At 46.5% G+C, this 26,150-nt stretch overlaps 1 protein-coding gene across 1 annotated transcript in view; it reads left to right on the forward strand.

Annotated features, from left to right (window-relative positions):
- The window catches only part of MALRD1 (MAM and LDL receptor class A domain containing 1), a 900,174-nt gene that overhangs the window by 356,700 nt on the left and 517,324 nt on the right, over positions 1-26,150 (forward strand). The window contains exons 16-17 of the mRNA XM_073677476.1: positions 22,289-22,394; positions 24,484-24,851. Coding sequence (XP_073533577.1) covers positions 22,289-22,394; positions 24,484-24,851 — 474 coding nt within the window. The remainder of the gene's footprint in view (positions 1-22,288; positions 22,395-24,483; positions 24,852-26,150) is intronic.

The following is a 26,150-nucleotide window of genomic DNA, read 5'->3' on the forward strand; positions in this document are numbered from 1 at the left end:
CCTGGTGAGGTCCCTTGACAGTGTGTCCATCTCACGGGTAAAGTACAAGGTAGCTTGAGGGACCTGTCCAAAACAAACCCTAAACGTAGGCCCTGGGGTGGCTGCAGGGCATGTCGATCCTGAGTTGGACCTCCACTTCTGCCACGCCAGACAGGTTTTTGTTCTGAGGTCACCTAAAGGGCGACACTCCAGGGAGTGAAATTATTTACAGCAAACAGTTTTTGGGCTGCACACAGTCCTCAGCCACAAAGTACTTTATGTACCCTTACGGGTAACTAGAGATAACAAGGGAAGTGTCCATATCACTTAAATTATCCATTAGTAAGGCAAAGCACATATCAAGATACACATACATGAAAATACACAAGACAATACCCCAGGGGCAAATATCTACACTGTCAGAGTTTCCTTCTCTATTGTCTGTATCTGACAGGGGTCTGACCTCGTGTGCTACGTGTCGACGTACGTGGTACTGGGATGCGTGAGGCATTAGTGTTTGCACTACCTCCCATTCTGTCAGTTCTAAGTGTTCATAGAATCATAGAATCATAGAATGGTAGAGTTGGAAGGGACCTCCTGGGTCATCTGGTCCAACCCCCTGCTCAAAGCAGGATTCACTAAATCATCTCAGACAGATGTCTGTCCAGCCTCTGTTTGAAGACGTCCATTGAAGGGGAACTCACCACCTCTCGTGGCAGCCTGTTCCACTCATTAATCACCCTAACTGTCAAAAAGTTTTTTCTAATATCTAATCTGTGTCTCCTCCCATTTAGTTTCATCCCATTGCTTCTAGTCTTTCCTTGTGCAAATGAGAATAAAGATGATCCTTCTACAATGTGACAGCCCTTGACATATTTGTAGACAGCTATTAAGTCTCCTCTCAGTCTTCTTTTTTGCAAGCTAAACATTCCCAAATCCTGCAACCGTTCCTCATAGGACATGGTTTGCAGACCAGTCACCATTCTGGTCGCTCTTCTCTGAACTTGCTCCAGTTTGTCTATGTCTTTTTTAAAATGTGGTGCCCAAAACTGTACACAGTATTCCAGATGAGGTCTGACCAAAGAGGAGTAAAGACCGATAATGACTTCACGTGATCTAGACTGTATGCTTCTGTTAATACATCCCAGAATTGTATTTGCCTTTTTTGCTGCTGCATCACACTGTTGACTCATGTTCAGTCTATGATCTATTAGTATACCTAAGTCTTTTTCACATGTACTGTTGCTTAGCTCTATTCCTCCCATTCTGTATATGCTTTCTTCATTTTTATTGCCCAGATGTAGTACTTTGCATTTTTCCCTGTTAAAAACCATTCTGTTGGTTGCTGCCCACTGCTCCAGTTTATTTAGGTCTTTTTGAATCCTCTCTCTCTCTTCTCTAGTATTAGCTATCCCTCCTAGCTTTGTGTCATCAGCAAATTTAATCAGTTTACCCTCAATTCCTTCATCTAAATCATTGATAAAGATGTTGAACAATACAGGTCCCAGGACGGAGCCCTGTGGTACCCCACTTGAGACATTCATCCAGCTGGATGTGAAGCCATTTACAACCACCCTTTGAGTCCGATCACTAAGCCAGTTATGAATCCACCTAACAGTTGCCTGGTCCATTGCATACTTGGTCATTTTTTCAATAAGGATGGTGTGAGATACTTTGTCAAATGCTTTGCTGAAGTCAAGATATACTATATCTACAGCATTTCCCTGATCCACCCAGTCAGTGATTCTGTCATAGAAGGAAATTAAGTTAGTCTGACATGACTTGTTAGTTACAAACCCATGCTGACTCTGGTTAATCACTTCATTCTTATCCATGTACTTACATACATGTTGTTTAATAATTTGTTCAAAGATCTTTCCTGGTATAGAAGTCAGACTCACCGGCCTATAGTTCCCTGGGTCCACCTTCTTCCCCTTTTTGAAGATAGGAACAACATTTGCTCTTCTCCAGTCTTCTGGGACTTCTCCTGTTCTCCAAGAATTTTCAAAGATTATGGAGAGTGGTTCTAAAATTTCTTCTACGATCTCCTTCAGTACTCTGGGGTGTAATTCATCTGGACCTGGAGACTTGAACTCATTTATGTTAGCTAAATATTCCCTCACAATATTTCTGTTTACAGATAACTTGGATTCCTCTATTCCTTTAAAAGGACAGTGAAGATCAGTTGATGTTACATTTTCTTTCTGAGAGAAAACAGATGCAAAATAGGAATTAAAAAGTTCGGCCTTCTCAACATCCTCTCTTACCATTTCTCCATTTTCATCCTGTAAAAATCCTATAGCATCTTTGACTTTTCTTTTACTTTTGACATACCCCCAAAATCCTTTTTTATTGCTTTTGACATCTCTTGCAAGCCTTAATTCATTGTCAGCTTTAGCTAACCTGATACGTGCCCTACAGGATCTGCAGACTGCATTATAATCTTCTTTAGATATGCCTCCCTCTTTCCATTTAATAAACATTTCTTTCTTTCTTTTTAGCATGTGTTTAAGTTCTGTGTTCATCCATCCTGGTTTCCTTAAATGCTTCCCATTCTTCCTACTTTTCGGGATTGTTAACGATTGTGCTTTGAGAATCTCATTTTTAAAAATTTCCCATCCTTCCTGGACATTTTTGTCCTTAAGGACATCCAGCCATTGGATCCCTCCTATTCTCTTTCTGAGTCTCTTAAAATCTGCCTTTCTAAAATCTAACCTTGACGTTTGAGTCTTCACATGTCTTCCTCCTCTAGTTATCCAAAATTCTATAATAGCATGATCGCTGCCTCCTAGGGTCCCAGCCACCTTTACCTCCTCAACCATTTCCTCCCTGTTTATAAGGATTAGATCCAAAGTAGCAGATCCCCTTGTTTTCTCCCCTACCTTTTGGAAGATAAAGTTGTCAGCAAGAGAGGATAAGAATTTGCTTGACCTGTTAGTTTTACTTGAGAGAGATTCCCAACAAATGTCTGGATAGTTGAAATCTCCCATTACCACTACGTCATATTTTTTGGAGAACTTGGTCATTTGATACATAAAGAGTTCATCCATATCTTCAGCTTGCCCAGGTGGCCTGTAGTAAATGCCTACAATGGTGTCCTTTCCGTTGTTCTCTCCTTGTATTCTTACCCAAACAGTTTCCACAGAACTCCCAGTCTCTGAAGCTTCAATCTTTGTGCAGATATATGCTTTTCTAACATACAATGCGACACCTCCTCCTCGTTTATCAAGTCTGTTTCTTGCAAATAAGTTGTATCCTTTTAGCCTTTTATTCCAATCATGTGTATCATCCCACCAAGTTTCAGTGATTCCAATGACATCATATTCCTTTTCCTGCATTAGTAGTTCCAATTCTCCTTGTTTGTTGCCCATGCTTTGTGCATTTGTATAAAAACATTTTAGTTTGTGATTGGTTTCTCTTCCTCCCATATTTTTATTATTTAAATTGTTTTGTCTTTGTTCTTCCTTTCCACTTCCAGTAGCAGAGATCTCAATAGTATTTGTCAGCTGTATGGCTTTTTCTGTTGGGGGGACTGCAGGGTTGCCTTAACCTCTCTTCGGGACTGGCAAGTATACCATTGGCTGGGCCTTTTTGCTCTACTCCAACCGTGGATCCTTCTTCTGGGGATTCTTCTTGAGCAGGCTCTTCTGAAGCACTTACAGGTTCTACTTGCTGTGGAGGGTCGTCTGGCTGTTGAAAGAAGTGGATCACAGGTATTATTACTTCTCCTCCTAGTTGAGGCTAATCTGCCGGGAAATCTCCTAAATCAGTATGGAGTACTGCTTCTTTAGGCTCCTCCGGTACGGTGTGAGGCACTTCTTCTTGGGCCTTTAGCAGGTCTGGACACAACTTCAGATGGTCTCTAGATACCATTGCAGTCTTTATTCCTCCGTCTTTGGTAATTAAACAGTTCTTCCTGTTATCAAATCGTGAATTTAACACAGTGTAGGGTTCTCTCTCCCTCTGGTCATCAAGTTTGTGGTTTCTCCTTTTCCTCTTTAACACCACTTCTCCTGGTGTGAAGGGTTCTGCGGGCGCACTTTTATTGTAGTGGGCTTCCTGCTTGTCCCTTACCTGAGTGAGACTGTCTTCGACACAGGCCTGTACTCTTCTGTACTGCTCCTGTCTGGTCGTGTCCCAGTCCTCAGTGGACATATCTGCTTCTGGTTCTACTAGACCAAGCTCCAGGTCCATGGGCAACTTCCCGGGTCTTGCTCGCATGAGATATGCTGGAGTACAAATGGTGGAGCTCAAAGGTATGTGGTTGTACAGATCTACCAGGTCAGGTAGTAGGTCTGGCCACTGATTTCTCTCCTCTAGTGGTAAGGTGTTCAGCAGGTCGATGACGACGTTATTCATCTTTTCACAGAGACCGTTGGTTTGGGGGTGGTACGGTGTAGTCCGGATCTTTTTACACCCGTACAGATGGCAGAACTTCTTGAATAATTTGGCTTCAAAGGCTGAGCCTTGATCTGTCAGCACCTGCTTCGGGTATCCATGGGGCCTGCAGAAGTACGCCTGAAACGTCTTCGCCGCAGTTTCTGCCGTCAGATCCTTGACGGGGGTGACCACCAGGAACCGGGAGTAGTGATCCACCATGGTCAGGGCATAGGTATAGCCTGACCTGCTGGGTGAAAGCTTGACATGATCCAGGGCCACGATCTCCAAGGGTCGAGTTGTCTTGATGGGTTCCAGGGGTGCCTCCTGGCTGCTGTAGTCCCTTCTTCTGAGGCTACAGGGTCCACAATCCCGGCACCATCTCTCTATGGAACTGCGCATTCCAACCCAATAAAACTGACCTTTCAGCAGGGTTTCTAGCTTCTTCCAGCCAAAGTGCCCTGCTTGATCGTGGTAGGCCTCCAACACCATCTGGATGTCCTTCCTGGGCACTACGATCTGCCATACCATCTCATGGGTCCTCGGGTTGACGTACCTTCGGCACAGCTTCTCTCTATAGATGAACAGCCGGCTTCTCTCATTCCACAGTTGATTGGCTTGTGGAGACGTGTCCTTCTCCAGGGAGGAACCTTCCTGGGTTATCAGTTCTTTGATACGGCTGACAACTGGGTCGCTGTCCTGGGTCTCTTTCCAGCTGTGGTGAGGCAAAGGGTTTAACGTTTTACCGCGATGCCTCCTGGAGGCTCCTTGCTCGTGGACCATTCCATTCCGATGAAAGGCAGGTAGTTCAATCTCCTCCAGGTCATCCACTTCTTCTTCATTGTCCGACTGGTGAGGCATTCTGGACAGGGCGTCGGCGTTGGCGTTCGTGCGGCCCGCCCGGTACTTAATAGTGAATTGGTAGTTTGACAGCCGAGCCATCCATCGTTGTTCCTTGGCTCCTAGCTTGGCTGTTTCCAGATGAGTCAAGGGATTATTATCAGTGAAGGCAGTGAACTTACTGGAGGCTAGGTAGTGCTTGAACCACTCGGTGATGGCCCAGACCAGGGCCAGGAACTCCAACTTGAAGCTGCTATAATTCTCTGGGTTTCTCTCGGTCGGGCGGAGCTTCCTGCTTGCATAGGCGATAACCTTCTCTCGGCCAATTTGCTTCTGACTTAACACAGCTCCTAATCCCTCGTTGCTAGCATCAGTGTACAGCAGGAACGGTTGGCTGTAGTCAGGGTAGGCCAGGATCTCTTCGCCGGTCAGGATCCCCTTCATCACCTCAAAGGATTCAGCTTGCTCCTTACCCCACTGGAACGGGGGGTTTCTGCCTCTCCCGGACTGTACTACCAGGAGATCTTGCAAAGGTGCCACTTTCTTGGTATAGTCCTTCACAAACCTCCGGTAATACCCTACTAGTCCCAGGAACTGACGTACCTCCTTGAGGCTCTTCGGCTCCGGCCATTTCTGGATGGCAGTGACCTTCTCCGGGTCTGGTGCTACTCCCTCTGGACTAACGATGTGCCCCAGGTACTGTACCTTTCGCTTGAGCAGGTGGCACTTTGAGGGCTTCAGCTTCATCCCATACCGGGACAGCGACTCAAATACCTCTGCCAGGTGCTTCAAGTGGTCTTCATAAGTTTTGGAGTACACTATCACGTCGTCCAGGTATAGTAGTACAGTCTCGAAGTTGCGGTGTCCCAGGAAGCACTCCATCAATCTCTGGAACGTTCCGGGGGCATTGCAGAGTCCAAACGGCATACTATTGAACTCGCGGAGTCCCATCGGGGTGGTGAAGGCTGTCTTCTCCCGATCTTCAGCAACAGCTACTTGCCAGTACCCACTAGTGAGGTCAAGGGTGGAGAAGTAATTTGCAGACTTTAAGGCAGACAGGGATTCCTCTATACGTGGTAAAGGGTATGCATCTTTATGTGTAATGCGATTCACTTGTCTGCAATCTACACACATTCTCATGCTTCCATCCTTTTTCTTGACTAGAACTAGGGGAGCTGCCCAGGGACTACAACTATCCCTTACTACCCCTGCCTTCTTCATGTCGTGCAACATCTTCTTCGCCTTCTGGTAGTGTGCTGGTGGTATAGGCCTGTAACGTTCTTTGATGGGTGGATGGTTACCTGTGGGTATATGGTGTTGAACTCCCTTAATCCTCCCAAAGTCAAGTGGGTGATTACTGAATACCTGCGCGTATTCCTGAACCACCCGGTGTACACCCTGCTTCTGATGGGCAGGAGTGGTGTCTGTCCCAACATGGAGCTGTTGACACCAATCCTCCACCTGGGTTCCCGGGTCATTATCCTCCACTTCGTCTGGTGAGGTTAAGGACTCCGCCGTGTGTATGGAGTTGTTATTTACTGTGTACAATTTGGTAACAGTGGCATAGCGTGGTAATCTAACCTCGTCCTCCCCATAGTTTAGGAGGCGTACGGGCACCCTCCCATTGTGTACATCTTCTACCCCTCTGGCAGTCAAGAGTGTAGGTCTATGCTCCGAGCTAAGGGGCTCTACTACCGCCTAATAGCTCCGTCCTTTGAAACCTATTGCTGCTCTACACCAAATCAGCATTTCACTCATCGAGGGAATCACAATGGGTACCGGGTCTGTCACCCGTACATTACCAATTTCACCGCCTGTTAGCTTTACCTTTTGCTGGTACATAAGGGCTCGGATCTCTTTCTGGAGCGCCCTTCTCTGCCCTGGTCTGGCAGTGTCAGCTATCTGTTGGAGTAAGAAAAACACTTCTCCCAAACAGTTACTAACAATATTTGTGCCAAGTACCATATACAAGTCTGTATCATCAGGATTAGTCTCTACTAGTGTTGAGCCACCCCCGTAGTGTTCGGGTTCGGTTCGGTTCGTCGAACACCGGGATGTTCGAGGAACTGTTCGTCGAACTGTTCGTCGAACACCTTAGAACACCGTCGAACACCGTTAAAACCAATGGCAGGCAAACAAAAACACATAGAAACACATAGAAAACACCTGCAAAGGTGTCCAAAAGCTGACAAACTGCTCAGAAGACACTCTCTTTAAAAAAGCCGGCCGGCAAATTCAGCAGCGGCATACACCGGTACCCGACAATTTAGACAAGAAGGAATAGAGCATCACACATAGATTAGATAGATAGAAACATGTCAGTCACACATATAAGAAGCACAGTGACAGTGTTGATTACTGCACTTGTCATTTAGTGTAAAGGATTTATTAAAAAAAATATTAGTGTTTTCATGCACCGTCTCTTTAAAAAAGCCGGCCGGCAATTCAGCATCTGTACCCGACAATTTAGAACAGAAAGAATAGAGCTTCACACATAGATTAGATAGATAGAAACATGTCAGTCACATATATAATAAGTACAGTGATAGTGTTGCTTACTGTACTTGTCATTTAGTGTAAAGGATTTATTTAAAAAAATAATAGTGTTTTCATGCACTGTCTCTTTAAAAAAGCCGGCCGGCAATTCAGCAGCGGTACCCGACAATTTAGAACAGAAAGATAGAGCATCACACATAGATTAGATAGATAGAAACATGTCAGTCACATATATATGAAGTACAGTGATAGTGTTGGTTACTGTACTTGTCATTTAGTATTAAAATAAAGGATTTATTATTAAAAAAATTGGCGTGGGGTTCCCCTTAATTTTAGTCTCTAGCGGAGGTTAAGCAGACGGCTGGGGCAGATGTTTGAAGCCTGGGAAGGGGGTAATACCCACGGAGCTTCCCAGGCTACTAATATCAGCCCCCAGCTGAATACATAGCCTTTACTAGCTATTAAAATGGGGGACCCCCCAAAAAAAATGACGTGGGGTCCCCCCTAATTTAATAGCTAGCAAAGGCTAGGCAGACAGCTGGGGGCTGATATTAATAGCCCAGGAAGGGAGCCATGAATATTGGCCCCCTCCCAGGCTAGAAACACCAGCCGTCAGCCGCCCCAGAAATGGCGCATTCATAGGATGCGCCAATTCTGGCACTTAGCCTCGCTCTTCCACGCTGCCCTGGTGCGGTGGCAGGGGGTAATAGGGTTGGGGTTGATGTCAGCTTATAATGCCAGCTGACATCAAGCCCAGGTTAGTAATGGAGAGGCGTCTATAAGACACCCCCATTACTAACCCCATAGTCAAAGTTAAAAAAAACACAAACACCCAGAATAAAGTCCTTTAATTGAAATAAAGACACAATCCTTTATTGTTCTAAATTAAACCATACTTACCATCACGCCCATTCCAGCTGAAGCCAACGATCTCCTGCAATAAAAGAAAAATAATAAAGCAACCTCATCCTTACCTTTCCATGGTTCCCACGACAGCTTCAGCTCTGCTACATCGAGATGACAGGCTGGACCGCAGCAGAACGCTGCCATCCAGCCTGTCATCCCGCAGACACTGAGAAGCGCAGGCTTGCTTGCGCTGCTCAGCGTCTCTCTGTGACGACATCCAGATGAGCCGAGTTCATGTCCAATGAACTCGGCTCACCTCATGCACGTCACTGACAGCGTGGGAAAATTCTGACGCTGAAGCGCTGATTGCAGGAGAATTTTCCCACGCTGTCAGTGACGTGCAGGAGGTGAGCTGAGTTCATTGGACATGAGCTCACCTCATGCACATCACTGACAGCGTGGGAGAATTCTCCTGCACTCAGCACTTCAGCGTGAGAATTTTCCCACGCTGTCAGTGACGTGCATGAGGTGAGCCGAGTTCATTGGACATGACCTCGGCTCATCTGGATGCCGTCACAGCGAGACAGTGAGGAGCGCAAGCATGCCTGCGCTTCTCAGTGTCTGCGGGATGACAGACTGGATGGCAGCGTTCTGCTGCGGTCCAGCCAGTCATCTCGATGTAGCAGAGCTGAAGCTGTCGTGGGAACCATGGAAAGGTAAGGATGAGGTTGGTTTATTATTTTTCTTTTATTGCAGGAGATCGTTGGCTTCAGCTGGAATGGGTGTGATGGTAAGTATGGTTTAATTTAGAACAATAAAGAATTGTGTCTTTATTTCAATTAAAGGACTTTATTCTGGGTGTTGTGTTTTTTTTAAATACTTTACTAGAAATTCATGGCGGTCATGTCTAATACTGGCGTGACCCCATGAATTTTGGGCTTGGGGCCAGCTGATAATACCAAGCTGGCCCTAACCCCTTTATTACCCAGTGAGCCACCGCACCAGGGCCCTGGATGAGTTGGGTACAGCGCCAGAAGATGGCGCTTCTATGAACGCGCCATTTTGCGTGGTGGCTGCGGACTGCAATTTGTAGCGGGGGGGGGCCCAGAAAGCTTGGGCCTCCCTGCGCTGCCGATTCCAGCCCCCAGCTGCCTAGTTGTACCTGGCTGGACACAAAAATAGGGCGAAGCCCCACGTACTTTTTTTTTAATTATTTCATGAAATTCATGAAATAATTAAGAAAAAAAGGCTTTCCCTATATTGTTGTGTCCGGCCAGGTACAAATAGGCAGCTGGTGGTTGGGGGCAGCCCGTTCCTGCCTGCTGTACCTGGCTGGACACAAATATAGTGCGAAGCCCCACTTCAATTTTTTTTAATTATTTCATGAAATTCATGAAATAATTAAGAAAAAAAGGGCTTCCCTATATTGTTGTGTCCGGCCAGGTACAAATAGGCAGCTGGTGGATGGGGGCAGCCCGTTCCTGCCTGCTGTACCTGGCTGGACACAAATATAGTGCGAAGCCCCACTTCAATTTTTTTTAATTATTTCATGAAATTCATGAAATAATTAAGAAAAAAAGGGCTTCCCTATATTGTTGTGTCCGGCCAGGTACAAATAGGCAGCTGGTGGATGGGGGCAGCCCGTTCCTGCCTGCTGTACCTGGCTGGACACAAATATAGTGCGAAGCCCCACTTCAATTTTTTTAAATTATTTCAGGAAATTCATGAAATAATTTAAAAAAAATTGACGTGGGGCTTCGCACTATATTTGTGTCCAGCCAGGTACAGCAGGCAGGAACGGGCTGCCCCCAACCACCAGCTGCCTATTTGTACCTGGCCGGACACAACAATATAGGGAAGCCCTTTTTTTCTTAATTATTTCATGAAATAATTTAAAGAAAATTGACGTGGGGCTTCGCCCTGTTTTTGTGTCCAGCCAGGTACAACTAGGCAGCTGGGGGCTGGAATCCGCAGCGCAGGGAGGCCCAAGCTTTCTGGGCCACCCCCGCTGCAAATTGCAGTCCGCAGCCACCCCGGAAAATGGCGCGTTCATAGAAGCGCCATCTTCTGGCGCTGTACCCAACTCATCCAGGGCCCTGATGCGGTGGCTCACTGGGTAATAAAGGGGTTAGGGCCAGCTTGGCATTATCAGCTGGCCCTAAGCCCGAAATTCATGGGGTCACGCCAATATTAGACATGACCACCATGAATTTCTAGTAAAGTATTTAAAAAAAAGTCCTTTAATTGAAATAAACACACAATTCTTTATTGTTCTAAATTAAACCATACTTACCATCACGCCCATTCCAGCTGAAGCCAACGATCTCCTGAAATAAAAGAAAAATAATAAAGCAACATCATCCTTACCTTTCCATGGTTCCCATGACAGCTTCAGCTCTGCTACATCGAGATGACAGGCTGGACCGCAGCAGAACGCTGCCATCCAGCCTGTCATCCCGCAGACACTGAGAAGCGCAGGCTTGCTTGCGCTCCACAGTGTCTCTCTGTGAGGGCATCCAGATGAGCCGAGTTAATGTCCAATGAACTCGGCTCACCTCATGCACGTCACTGACAGCGTGGGAAAATTCTCCTGCACTCAGCGCTTCAGCGTGGGAGAATTCTCACACTGAAGCGCTGAGTGCAGGAGAATTCTCCCACGCTGTCAGTGACGTGCAGGAGGTGAGCTGAGTTCATTGGACATGAGCTCACCTTATGCACGTCACTGACAGCGTGGGAAAATTCTCCTGCACTCAGCGCTTCAGCATGGGAGAATTCTCACGCTGAAGCGCTGAGTGCAGGAGAATTCTCCCACGCTGTCAGTGACGTGCAGGAGGTGAGCTGAGTTCATTGGACATGAGCTCACCTTATGCACGTCACTGACAGCGTGGGAGAATTCTCCTGCACTCACCGCTTCAGCGTGAGAATTTTCCCACGCTGTCAGTGACGTGCATGAGGTGAGCCGAGTTCATTGGACATGAACTCGGCTCATCTGGATGTCGTCACAGAGAGACGCTGAGCAGCGCAAGCAAGCCTGCAGGATGAGAGGCTGGATGGCAGCGTTCTGCTGCGGTCCAGCCTGTCATCTCGATGTAGCAGAGCTGAAGCTGTCGTGGGAACCATGGAAAGGTAAGGATGAGGTTGCTTTATTATTTTCTTTTATTGCAGGAGATCGTTGGCTTCAGCTGGAATGGGCGTGACGGTAAGTATGGTTTAATTTAGAACAATAAAGGATTGTGTCTTTATTTCAATTAAAGGACTTTATTCTGGGTGTTTGTGTTTTTTTTAACTTTGACTATGGGGTTAGTAATGGGGGTGTCTTATAGACGCCTCTCCATTACTAACCTGGGCTTGATGTCAGCTGGCATTATAAGCTGACATCAACCCCAACCCTATTACCCCCTGCCACCGCACCAGGGCAGCGTGGAAGAGCGAGGCTAAGTGCCAGAATTGGCGCATCCTATGAATGCGCCATTTCTGGGGCGGCTGACGGCTGGTGTTTCTAGCCTGGGAGGGGGCCAATATTCATGGCTCCCTTCCTGGGCTATTAATATCAGCCCCCAGCTGTCTGCCTAGCCTTTGCTAGCTATTAAATTAGGGGGGACCCCACGTCATTTTTTTTGGGGGGTCCCCCATTTTAATAGCTAGTAAAGGCTATGTATTCAGCTGGGGGCTGATATTAGTAGCCTGGGAAGCTCCGTGGGTATTACCCCCTTCCCAGGCTTCAAACATCTGCCCCAGCCGTCTGCTTAACCTCCGCTAGAGCCTAAAATTAAGGGGAACCCCACGCCAATTTTTTTAATAATAAATCCTTTATTTTAATACTAAATGACAAGTACAGTAACCAACACTATCACTGTACTTCTTATATATGTGACTGACATGTTTCTATCTATCTAATCTATGTGTGAAGCTCTATTCTGTCTGTTATAAATTGTCGGGTACAGATGCTGAATTGCCGGCCGGCTTTTTTAAAGAGACAGTGCATGAAAACACTATTATTTTTTTTGATAAATCCTTTACACTAAATGACAATTACATTAAGCAACACTGTCACTGTGCTTCGTATATATATATGTCTGACATGTTTCTATCTATCTAATCTATGTGTGATTCTCTATTCCTTCTATTCTAAATTGTCGGGTACAGATGCTGAATTGCCGGCCGGCTTTTTTAAAGAGACGGTGCATGAAAACACTATTATTTTTTTTGATAAATCCTTTACGCTAAATGACAAGTACAGTAAGCAGCACTTTCACTGTACTTCGTATATATGTGGCTGACATGTTTATATCTATCTAATCTATGTGTGAAGCTCTATTCTTTCGGTTCTAAATTGTCGGGTACAGGTGTATGCCGCTGCTGAATTGCCGGCTTTTCATGTTTCACTGTTGGCACTGTTCCCATCGATTTGGGCAATCACTGTAATGCCACAACCACCATGGCTGTGGCACTACAGTGAGTGGCAGACAATCCCTGCATGATTGGTGCTCTAAATAGCGCCAGACATGCAGGACACGCTTTTGGTGCACGAACAGTTATCGAACATAACCTCGAACAGCCGAATTTTTTGCAAATCGTTCGGGTTCGTCGAACAACTCGAACACCGCCCAAAACAGCTCGAATTTGAGATTGGCGAACAGTTCTAGTCGAACACCGCTCATCTCTAGTCTCTACTACAATTAGTCCCTGGTCCTTCAGTTCCACTCTTCCCATCTTTACTGCCACATCCTTAACCCCGACTAGGTTAAGGGGGAGGCCGTTTGAGGCATACACGGAAAGATTTGGATCTGGTGGGTGAAGTTCGTCTATAGACCAGAACCTTTTGTAGAGGACATCAGGCATGATGGTTGCCTGAGATTCTGTGTCCAGCAGAGCGGGTGTCGCGATGCCGTCCAGCACGATGGACAGGAAAGGTCTTCTTCCCACGAACCTGCGGTACCAGTTTGATGGGCCTGAGGGGTCTACTCCTGGGTGTCGGCCCTCGGCCCCAGGGTTTCCTCGTTTAAAGGACAGCTCCGGACAGCGTGACCTGTCTTGTGGCAGCGGTGGCAGACAGGGTCCTTTGGCGGGCGGCGTTGGTCGCTGGTCCTCCCAGGGGGTGGCGTTGTCCTCCTCCTCCTTTTCATCCAGGGGACATCCTCAGGGCTGTCTGCTAGCAGGATCCTTCCTTCTGCCTCGGGTTCCGTCCGCAGCTGCAGGGCACTCATTACAGTGGTCAGGGTCTTGCTCAACTGACGCACTTCAAAGCGCAGGCTGTCCAGCTCACTAGGGGACGTTGCTTGCACCTTGGCTTCAGCAGCCACAGGGGAAAAGGTGGACGCTGCGGGCACTGGGGTGGCCCCACCCTGGTAACATTGGATAGCAGTTGTTTCCAGGGGTTGCAGTCCTTTTATAGCCTTGTCCTTAAGGGTGTCAAAGGTGGCATCTGGATGATCCAGGGACCACCAACGCACAGTCCTGCTCTCCTCCTGAGACCTCAGTCCCCGGATAAACTGTTCCTTCAGCATTCTATTTTCATCATTGATGCTGGTTGGACTAACCTGTTTCAGAGCTCGCAGGGCCCCTTGTAAACGCCAGGCATAGTCCCGAACACTGTCCTCCGGTTGCTGAGAGCAGTTATAGAACCTGATCCGGAGGTCTGTCTCAGTACGATTCTCAAAGACAGTCTGTAACTTTTTAAAAATTGCGGACACTGACTCCTGGTCTGCGGCCGACCAGGTTTCTACTTCTCGCTCCACAGCACCAGTCAATTGTCCCAATACAATAGCGGCTCTTTGCTTGCCTGTCATAGAGTACATGTCCAGTATACCGCATATTTTCCTTTTGAATCCAGACAGGGTATCTGGGGGAGCCACTTTGCTCCAGGGATGTATGGTAGGGCCATGGGTATGACAGGGGTTACAAGCCCTGCTGGTGGAGCGGCTGCTCCGGCCTGCTTGGCGCCGAGCGCGGGTTGATCATCAGGGCCGTTAACCGGTACTCCGGCTTTGTGCTGTTCTTCGGACATTCTGGCGCCCCCCTAGCGAACCGTGGCCTACTTTCTTTTCTTTACTTCCGGTAGGCCGCAGCTCCACAGGTGACGGTCTTCCTTCAGGACCTTGCGTCGCTTGCGTCCTACATCAGAGCGCTCACCGGGGCTCCTTCCAGGACCTGGCACTTCCTGGTTTGACGTCGAGGCGTGGGGCGTGTCCGGGGCTTCGCGCGGTTCAGCAGGTACGCCTCTCAGTTTCCTGCGGTTAAGCCTTTCTTCCCGCTCGACGGCACAACTATGGCGGCGATCTTCGCCACAGTTGAATACACAGTTTTGATTAAAGGTGCACAGTCCCCGGTGGCAACGGGCACAACACTCCGTCGTTGCAGCGGGCACGGAATCCTGTTCGTGACGCCAGAAAGAGATGATGCGCCCAGGGGATGGGGACGACTCGGCGCCCGGGCCTTGTTGTTGCCTGACCTTGGGGGATGTTGTGGTGGTCGGCTCCCGGGCCCGTACCCTGGGGTCACTCTTAAAAGAGGTGGGGAAGTTGTATGGGATAGGGATGTTCGTGACGCCACCTGTGGTGTCTGGTGAGGATCACCAGCGCTGCGACAGTCCTCTGAGGACAGTGTTTAGGCAGCTTAGTTGGTACGACTCCCCACAGGTGGAGCGGGGCCTCAGGGCAGCGTAAGTGAAGGGATGCAGGACAGAGGGGACCCCGCCGGGTCAGAGGAAGGATAGGCACACACACAACAGTTCACTTCAGTACCTTTACTGGTGGTGTTTCTGGCATGGTCCAGGGTACTTCAGGGTGAAGGGTGCATATCAGGACTCTCCCCAGTGAGCGGGTGTGGGGCCTCCTGTTCCTTGCCTTTCCTTGATAAGTTTCTGACCTGCCTGGAGCTAGGCCTAACTTCGTCTCTGTCTTGCACCTGCTGACCTGGTGGTAGGGCCTTCTGTTGGAGTTCACACTCCCTGGTCTCTGGGGCCTCTGTGACTCCTGACCCTGGTATAACAGTCAGCTTCTGGTGAACCTGGGACGTATAGTTCTCCAGGGGTTCCAGTTATTCCTGCTGGGGATATAGGCCCCCGTAGGTGCGGACCCGGTGTCTGGTAAATGGTTTTGGGGTGAGCTGGTTAAGCTCCTCTGCCCCCTATGTTGCTTGCTTACTCCACTCGCCTTCGGCCACGCTCGGGGCCCTCACTAGGCTTCACACGGGCAATAGACCTCGCTACTCTTCACCACTCTTTTGGCGTCGGCACGCCCTAAGCTCACTAACTCGAGCTTTCTGAGTCTGGACTGAACTGACTGAGCTCCACTGCAGGCTAGCTTCTGCAGGAGCTCCTCTCAACAGACTGAACTTCTCACAGACTGACTGACCAACTCCACCCTCCAGTATATATACCCCTATCCGGGCTCCCTCTGTCCCTCTGGTGGTCTGAGGTAGTAGGGGGGAGGTGTGTGAATGCTATGAGGGCCTCTTGTGGAGAAATCCATCCATGCACCCCTCTGGGATCTGTGGCACCAAAGCGCAGCAGGGCGCCACAATGCAACACCCACATAATTTTTTTAAAGGGTGTTTATGATGCCCTTAAAAAATTTTTTTTATATAGTATGTTCCTGTATACCACCGATGGGTAAATGTTTGTCAGCCCATACACTTAATGCATGGGCATTACAAGTATAGGAGACCGGTCCTTTCTAATGGGAACATTTTTTTTAAGATGCCCTCCTCCACGTCTCTTCCAAGGGGCATTGGAGTGCCTCCCAAATTTTGGCAGCCCTTGAATTCACTGCATAGGCCAACACTATGGGAGACCCACTTCCTAATGATGGGAACATTTTTTCATGAGACCCTCTACGTCTCTTCCAAGGGGCATTGGAGTGCCTCCCAATTTTTGACAGCCCTTGCATTCACTGCATAGGCCAACACTATGGGAGACCCACTTCCTAATAATGGGAACATTTTTTCATGAGACCCTCTACGTCTCTTCCAAGGGGCATTGGAGTGCCTTCCAATTTTTGGCAGCCCTTGCATTCAATGCATAGGCCAACACTATGGGAGACCCACTTCCTAATAATGGGAATATTTTTTCATGAGGCCCTCTACGTCTCTTCCCTGGGGCATTAGAGTGCCTCCCAATTTTTGGCAACCCTTGCATTCACTGCATAGGCAAACACAATGGGAGACCCACTTCCTAGTAATGGGAACATTGTTTTCAGTAGGCCCACTGACTTCCACTTCTCTTCCAAGGGGCATTGGAGTGCCTCCAAATTTTTGGCATCCCTTGTATTCACTGCATAGGCAAACACAATGGGAGACCCACTTCCTAGTAATGGGAACATTGTTTTCAGGAGGCCCACTGACCTCCACTTCTCTTCCAAGGGGCATTGGAGTGCCTCCAAATTTTTGGCAACCCTTGCATTCACCGCATAGGCAAACACAATGTGAGACCCACTTCCTAATAATGGGAACATTTTTTTTCAGGAGGCCCTCCTCTACGTCTCTTCCAAGGGGCATTGGAGTGCCTCCCAATTTTTGACAGCCCTTGCATTCACTGCATAGGCCAACACTATGGGAGACCCACTTCCTAATAATGGGAACATTTTTTCATGAGGCCCTCTACGTCTCTTCCAAGCGGCATTGGAGTGCCTCCCAATTTTTGGCAGCCCTTGCATTCAATGCATAGGCCAACACTATGGGAGACCCACTTCCTAATAATGGGAATATTTTTTCATGAGGCCCTCTACGTCTCTTCCCTGGGGCATTAGAGTGCCTCCCAATTTTTGGCAACCCTTGCATTCACTGCATAGGCAAACACAATGGGAGACCCACTTCCTAGTAATGGGAACATTGTTTTCAGGAGGCCCACTGACCTCCACTTCTCTTCCAAGGGGCATTGGAGTGCCTCCAAATTTTTGGCATCCCTTGTATTCACTGCATAGGCAAACACAATGGGAGACCCACTTCCTAGTAATGGGAACATTGTTTTCAGGAGGCCCACTGACCTCCACTTCTCTTCCAAGGGGCATTGGAGTGCCTCCAAATTTTTGGCAACCCTTGCATTCACCGCATAGGCAAACACAATGTGAGACCCACTTCCTAATAATGGGAACATTTTTTTTCAGGAGGCCCTCCTCTACGTCTCTTCCAAGGGGCATTGGAGTGCCTCCCAATTTTTGACAGCCCTTGCATTCACTGCATAGGCCAACACTATGGGAGACCCACTTCCTAATAATGCGAACATTTTTTCATGAGGCCCTCTACGTCTCTTCCCTGGGGCATTAGAGTGCCTCCCAATTTTTGGCAACCCTTGCATTCACTGCATAGGCAAACACAATGGGAGACCCACTTCCTAGTAATGGGAACATTGTTTTCAGGAGGCCCACTGACCTCCACTTCTCTTCCAAGGGGCATTGGAGTGCCTCCAAATTTTTGGCAACCCTTGCATTCACCGCATAGGCAAACACAATGTGAGACCCACTTCCTAATAATGGGAACATTTTTTTTCTGGAGGCCCTCCTCTACGTCTCTTCCAAGGGGCATTGGAGTGCCTCCCAATTTTTGACAGCCCTTGCATTCACTGCATAGGCCAACACTATGGGAGACCCACTTCCTAATAATGCGAACATTTTTTCATGAGGCCCTCTACGTCTCTTCCCTGGGGCATTAGAGTGCCTCCCAATTTTTGGCAACCCTTGCATTCACTGCATAGGCAAACACAATGGGAGACCCACTTCCTAGTAATGGGAACATTGTTTTCAGGAGGCCCACTGACCTCCACTTCTCTTCCAAGGGGCATTGGAGTGCCTCCAAATTTTTGGCATCCCTTGCATTCAATGCATAGGCCAACACTATGGGAGACCCACTTCCTAATAATGGGAATATTTTTTCATGAGGCCCTCTACGTCTCTTCCCTGGGGCATTAGAGTGCCTCCCAATTTTTGGCAACCCTTGCATTCACTGCATAGGCAAACACAATGTGAGACCCACTTCCTAGTAATGGGAACATTGTTTTCAGGAGGCCCACTGACCTCCACTTCTCTTCCAAGGGGCATTGGAGTGCCTCCAAATTTTTGGCATCCCTTGTATTCACTGCATAGGCAAACACAATGGGAGACCCACTTCCTAGTAATGGGAACATTGTTTTCAGGAGGCCCACTGACCTCCACTTCTCTTCCAAGGGGCATTGGAGTGCCTCCAAATTTTTGGCAACCCTTGCATTCACCGCATAGGCAAACACAATGTGAGACCCACTTCCTAATAATGGGAACATTTTTTTTCAGGAGGCCCTCCTCTACGTCTCTTCCAAGGGGCATTGGAGTGCCTCCCAATTTTTGACAGCCCTTGCATTCACTGCATAGGCCAACACTATGGGAGACCCACTTCCTAATAATGCGAACATTTTTTCATGAGGCCCTCTACGTCTCTTCCCTGGGGCATTAGAGTGCCTCCCAATTTTTGGCAACCCTTGCATTCACTGCATAGGCAAACACAATGGGAGACCCACTTCCTAGTAATGGGAACATTGTTTTCAGGAGGCCCACTGACCTCCACTTCTCTTCCAAGGGGCATTGGAGTGCCTCCAAATTTTTGGCATCCCTTGTATTCACTGCATAGGCAAACACAATGGGAGACCCACTTCCTAGTAATGGGAACATTGTTTTCAGGAGGCCCACTGACCTCCACTTCTCTTCCAAGGGGCACTGGAGTGCCTCCAAATTTTTGGCAACCCTTGCATTCACCGCATAGGCAAACACAATGTGAGACCCACTTCCTAATAATGGGAACATTTTTTTTCAGGAGGCCCTCCTCTACGTCTCTTCCAAGGGGCATTGCAGTAGGTCCAATTTTTGGCAGCCCTTGCATTCACTGCATAGGCAAACAGTATGGGAGACTCACTTCCTAATAATTGTTTTTTTTCAGGAGGCCCTCCTCTAAGTCTCTTCAAAGGGGTATTAGGGTGCGTCCAAATTTTCAAAGGGGTATTGGGGTGCATCCTAGTTTTGGGCAGCCCTGCCACTCACTGCATACACAATAAAAGTATAGGAGACGCACTCTTTAGTATTGGGAACAACAAAGCATAGCCGGCTGATGGCTCTCTAAGAATAGTGAGGCCAACAGAGTGAGTGCAGGAATGTTATTCTACACCGGACAAGCCCTTAAACCCTTCACGTCATTTGATGCAAGTTTATGTCATGGTCGGGAAAGTTTTCCCACAAATTGATGGAAACTTGCATCATGGGAACCTCTGGTCACCGTGTCTGAAGTCAGGGTGTTTGAGGGAAGGTGCCTGCTGTATCTGACAGCAGGGCACCGGGACTCGTTGCCACAGGGGGGTTTTGCCACCCCCTGCAAGTACAATTGCTGTGATTGGCTGTTCAATTCTGAACTGCCAATCACAGCAATTTCAATGTTTAGGCAAATGAAATTACCTGAAACATTGATGTCCAGCTATTATCGATGCTATAACAGCACCGATCATAGGCTGGTGCTTAGAGACCGCAGCGTCAGCAGCCCCAACGCTGATTGGTGAAATCAGATGATGATGTCCAATCACACCAATCAGTGACCAGGAGGGCAGACTGACCTCTTGATGACCACTCTGCACCGTCTCATTCCAACTTGGAGATGTCTGCAGAGTGGTCACTGTTTCGTTCTGCTGTTGATCTACTGGGCCTTGTGGTGCCACTCACTATTTTAGTCTGTGCCATCACTTCTGCTGCTGCTGGTGTTTGTAGACCTAAAGATCAGAAGAAAGAAGACCTTCCTGAACTGTTCCTATCCCCTGCTTTTTTCCAATTCACCCCAATCCCTCTATCAACACTTTACCACCTTTCCTTCCTCCACTTCACATCTTTCCCAGTCCCCCTTCTGTCGCCGAGTGCTAATCAGTATTTGATGACTCAATTTTTGGCAGTTTTTTTCTTTTGCATCATGTTCATGCGTGCATCCTGCAGTCGCCTAGCGCTGATCAGTGACGCACATCAATGATCGGCATTCACGCTCGCTTTTGGCCATGACTTTTTTCCCCATCCTTGCACCACCTCCTTGCGTGCATCCTGCAGCCGCTGAGCCGCTGATCAGTGATGCACATCACTGATCGGCATCCATGCTCACTTTTGGCATAGGATTTTTTTTCCACTGTGAATTTTTTTCCCCTGAGAACCACCTCCATGTGTGCGCCCTGCAGCCGCTGAGCACTGATCAGTGATGCACATCACTGATCAGCATCTGGCTGTTTTTTTTTTTCTCTGAAAAAGTGTAAAAAAAAGAATCAAATAAAAATAATAATTTAGATTAGTTGATAGGCCTAGATCAGGGACAGTAAAAATTTACTGTAGTAATTAGCTTCTACTACAGTATTTTTTATTAAAATATAATCAGAATTAGTGTCAGATAGTCTTGTCCTTAAGCGACCAATTTTTTTTTAATATATTGCATTGGAATAAACATCATGTACCAACATTTATTAGGTTTGACCTATCTGGAAAAAGACAGTACATGTGAAAAAGACTTAGGTATACTAATAGATCATAGACTGAACATGAGTCAACAGTGTGATGCAGCAGCAAAAAAGGCAAATACAATTCTGGGATGTATTAACAGAAGCATGCAGTCTAGATCACGTGAAGTCATTATCGGACTTTACTCCTCTTTGGTCAGACCTCATCTGGAATACTGCGTCCAGTTTTGGGCACCACATTTTATACATCGACAAACTGGAGCAAGTTCAGGTCTGCAAACCATGTCCTATGAGGAACGGTTACAGGATTTGGGAATGTTTAGCTTGCAAAAAAGAAGACTGAGAGGAGACTTAATAGCTGTCTACAAATATCTCAAGGACTGTCACATTGTAGAAGGATCATCTTTATTCTCATTTGCACAAGGAAAGACTTGAAGCAATTGGATGAAACTGAATGGGAGGAGACACAGATTAGATATTAGAAAAAACTTTTTGACAGTTAGGGTGATCAATGAGTGGAACAGGCGGCCACGAGAGGTGGTGAGTTCCCCTTTAATGGACGTCTTCAAACAGAGGCTGGACAGACATCTGTCTGAGATGATTTAGTGAATCCTGCTTTGAGCAGGGGGTTGGACCAGATGACCCAGGAGGTCCCCTCCAACTCTACCATTCTATGATTCTATGGAACTATCTCAGGACAGCCCTGGAGGCCTTCAGCTCTCATTGTTCCACAATTAGATGTGTTGGCAAAGACGTAATGTTAAAACCGTACTGTGTTCATTCATTTCATGTACCTCACTATTTGTTAGATGAGTCCCTTCACAATTAACAGTTCGCAAAGTGTTCACTGCTGGTTTCAACACCACGATTCATTTCTATAGGACAGCGTTGCTGAACTGTGCTCGGCTGTTTCTGGCACCTCACCTCTAGTGATGAATTATTTCTGTCTCAACTCGGAATGACTGAAATGAGAAAAACTTTTTTTGCCTATTCTGGTCTACTGCTCATCTGTATCTTGCGAGGAAACTCTTTAAGATAGGACATTTATGTTTAAAATTAATCTAGAATCTTAACAAGAATTTTTTTTTTCTGCAATGACTTTCTAGTTAAATCTTTTTGAACTCAGAATCGGAAACCAATCCTGACTTCCCGGAGTTTTGTACAAAGTGCATTCGATGATAAACAAGATAAAACATTAATGATGTTGTAGAATCTGATCAATCACCGACAGCGTTCAAAGATATTAAAAGTGCACGGGTATAACAGGCTTTATGTGTGTTCTTACTTATTTATGTCCTTATTTATTAGGTCATTTCATGTTTATTCAGAGGAAGGATAGTAACTTAACTCAGATTGCAGAACTGCGGAGTCCGAGGTTCAGTCAGGCCGGACAAGGCTGTTCTATGACCTTCTGGTGAGAAGACTTTAATCTCTTCACTTTTATGCATTCATGAGAAGTTCTCTCTTTTCTCTCTCACATGCTGTGTGTATCAGCTAAAAAAGCCAAGGTGCATCATTATTTAATGGCATTAATGATTTTTATAAACACATTTTTTTATTTTTTGGAAACATCAGGAGGGGCTCTATCATAAATGGTAATTTTAGAGGTTTTTGCACTAAAGTGGCTTTCCAAAATTGCAAATTATATCCTGATCACTGGGGGTTTGACCACTGGGACCACCAGGGCTCAATCAATTCGAGAACAGCCCTACCTGTAGGTTGTGTCGGATATTGCAGCTCAGCTTTGGTTGAATATAGTTGAGCTGCAAAACCAAACACAACACGCGAAAGACGGGTATGGCATTATTCTTGTAAGTAAGCAACCAGTGCCATAACTAGAGTCCGATGGGCCCGGGTGAAAAATTTGGAACTCGGCCCCACCTGCTTATTGGTCAGATGTATGGTCCCTTGTAGTATTATAGATCCTATAAAGACATGGGTCCACTCCCCCCCATATAATAATGTCCCCCATCCTGGTGCCTCCCTGTAATAATTTCCCCCATCCTAGTGCCTTTCTGTAATAATGTCCCCCATCACAGGCCTCTTCCTGATATAATGTCCCCCATCCCAAATCTTTTTCTGGTATAAGATCCCCTACCCTGGGTACCTTCCTAGTATAATGTCCCCCATCCTGGTTCTTTCCCATAATAAAGTCCCCCATCCTAGGCCCTTCCTGGTATAATGTCCCACATCTTGCCCCCTTCCTATAACTATGTCCACCATCCAGGCCACTTCCTCTGATAATCCTGGCCCCTGCCAATAATAGTGTTCCTAATCCTGGGCCCTTTCCTGGTATAATGCCCCCCATCCTGGCCCCTTTCTATAATAATGTCCCAAGTCCTGGGCCACTTCTTGTAATAATGTCCCCCATTTTGGCCTCATCCAGTAATAATGTCCTCCATCCTGAGCCCTTTCCAGTAATAATGTTCCCCATTACAAAGGAAACCCAAAACGATTCTTACTTTCCCCAGCTTCCATGAAGCATGGCATCCTCTTGTATAGCAGGCACAAAAGCCAGCAACTGACGTTGGCATGCCTGGCACGATGCATGATGTCACTGCCATGCGCCAAACGTGACGGGCACGCCAACGTTAGCTCCTGGACTCTGATTGACAGAGCAGCATGTATTGCAGCACAGAGAGCAGGCAGGTCTCTGCGCCACAATAAATTTCAGCTGGATGTGTGTTCTCAGATGCATATACAGCAGAAATAGGCGCTGGTGTTGAAAGGCCTCCCTCCCACATGGGCCTGGTCGCAGTCGCACCCTCAGCGACCGCGATCGTTACGCTCCTGTAAGCTTTCTAAGCCCTTTATTGTTGCTTATAATGGTGGTATAAAAATCACAACTTGTCCTACAAAAATCCAGCTACTTTGATGGACAAATAAAAAAAGGTATGGCTCTTTGAATTCAAAGTTGAAAAAAAAATTACTTGGGTATTAACTATCAACCAGGCCTGGATGTTAATGGTTTACAGCAAATTTTACAGAATGGAAAACTCCTTTTAGATTGTTAAAATGTGGACTCTCATTTATAAAAATAGGCATTGTACACATCAGTCTTAATGGAGGGGCATGGCAGGGGAATATGAGCTTGATTCATTAAGAGTGCACCTTGCCAGAAATATCATTACAATTAGTGACTTGGGTGCGATTGGTAGCTTGGGGTCCTCCACTTCTGGTAATAAATTAGACGGTCTAGTGTTGCCATGTCCAGTCCCGCCCGAGCTCCACCCATGTTGCGGAAGCTTTCCAGGACTGGCGGGAAAACGCAACAAGTGCCCAAATTTCTGCACATCTTCAATTTGCACAAAATTTTGCAACTTTTTAAAGTGTTTTAAGCCAAAAAACACTTTGCTGTATTGGCAGTAAAGTTTCAATGCTCTACAATCAGAAGAATAAAAAGTACACAAAATGCCATCAAAAATAGTTTTAGACAGGACCCAAATAAGAGTCAAAATGTGCTGCTGGATGAGGTCCGCTGATTTTACCATTTAATTTTTCAGGTATTATAACTATGGATCAGCGGTAGGAACAGCGGAGATACTTCTACATATTGCTAGTGAGAAGGCGCCCACTGTGCTATGGAAAACCTACTATAACCAAGGGAATCAGTGGTTAAAGGGATTCATTCAGCTCGACCGCTTGCCCCATCCATTTCTGCTGTCAGTGAATAAACTGAACATGGGCTACTATGAAGGTGTCGCGGCCATTGACGATATTGTGTTTGAGAACTGTTCTCTTCCTTCCGCTGTCCCGAGCTGCCGAGGACCCGACCTCTTCTGGTGTAAAGATACGAAGGCTTGTATCAGCAACTTACTGGTGTGTGATCTAACTGATGACTGTGGAGACGGATCAGATGAGATTAATTGCAGTAAGTGCCATCTTATTTTGCCTCCTGTTTGGTTAATTGATTGTATTAAAGGGTTTATCAAACAGTTTCATTGTTAGTTATCTTCTACCATAGGAGGGGTATTAGAGTATACACTGCCCATTCTGTGGCACCTGGTTAAAAAATGATGCCAGGCATAAAAAAGACCATTTTATTAAGTCCAGCACTAAAAATAATTGCTCATCTAAAATCAATCAGAAAAAAACATTCAAAACAAATTATGCTGTCATTCTAACATGGATTTTTTTTTCAAAGTCAGTAAACCAGCCTCATCAGGTCTAACATCAATACAATGTCTGCGGTTATTGAATTGTGAGTTCTGCTGACAGATACACTTTAAGGAGGGAGTTATCCATTTTCCTATAAAAATGGGAGAGATGGGAAATGTTAAATCCTCTCCCCACAGTCGCCTGTTTACTTTGTTACATTGATGATGTGCCATTTATTTGCGTGAACCTTGCAGCCAATCACTGGCTTCAGTTGTGTACGGCACAAGAAAAGTGATTGGTTGCATTGGTTATGTCTTCTGGTGACACGTCATCGCTGCAGCCAAATAAGCAAGAATAGGGGCCGCCGCGTCTTGTATTCTTCTATCACATTTCCTCCCCTTCCCCCATTATTTTTTTTTTATTTCAACCTAAAACTTCAAAATGTTCCCTCTATGTTACAATTACCATTGATTTGATAAATGTTAGCTGTCTATTACTCTACATCTGATTTTAAATATCTAATATATAAAGCTGAATGTGTGTGTGTATGTATGTATGTATGTGTGTATGTATGTATGTGTGTATGTTCCAATTCACCAAACAATTTTGCCCCTATCTACATAATGGGGAAAAAGTGAAAGGAAAAGTGTTGGAGGCAAATTGACAGCTGCCAGATGTGAACAAGGGAGAATTAATGAATGAGAGTGATGGAGCCAAAGAGTATATACCGTACAATTGCTAAGGTGGGGCCCCGACATGGGATACTCATACTCACCACACACGGGGATATGAACACGCACACAAAATGCGCCACACACCACCACGTGCTTGAACACATATACCACCCTGAGCACACACAAAACTCATCTCACAAAGATTTATCAGGCTGCCAATAGCAACCAATCACAGCTCAGCTTCTATTTTTCTACAGTTATTTAATATGAGCTGTGATTGGTTACTATAGGCAACAAAGGACATTCTCAGTATAACAAAGCTTGTGTAAGGTAATAAGATGTCAGTTAGGGTGTGTTGGTGGAAAGGCTGATGTCAGTCACATTACTTCTATGTGAGA

This window comes from Phyllobates terribilis, unplaced genomic scaffold (assembly GCF_046119375.1).
Source record: "Phyllobates terribilis strain yellow unplaced genomic scaffold, ASM4611937v1 Scaffold_4__5_contigs__length_816908805, whole genome shotgun sequence".
Classification (NCBI taxonomy): domain Eukaryota; kingdom Metazoa; phylum Chordata; class Amphibia; order Anura; family Dendrobatidae; genus Phyllobates; species Phyllobates terribilis.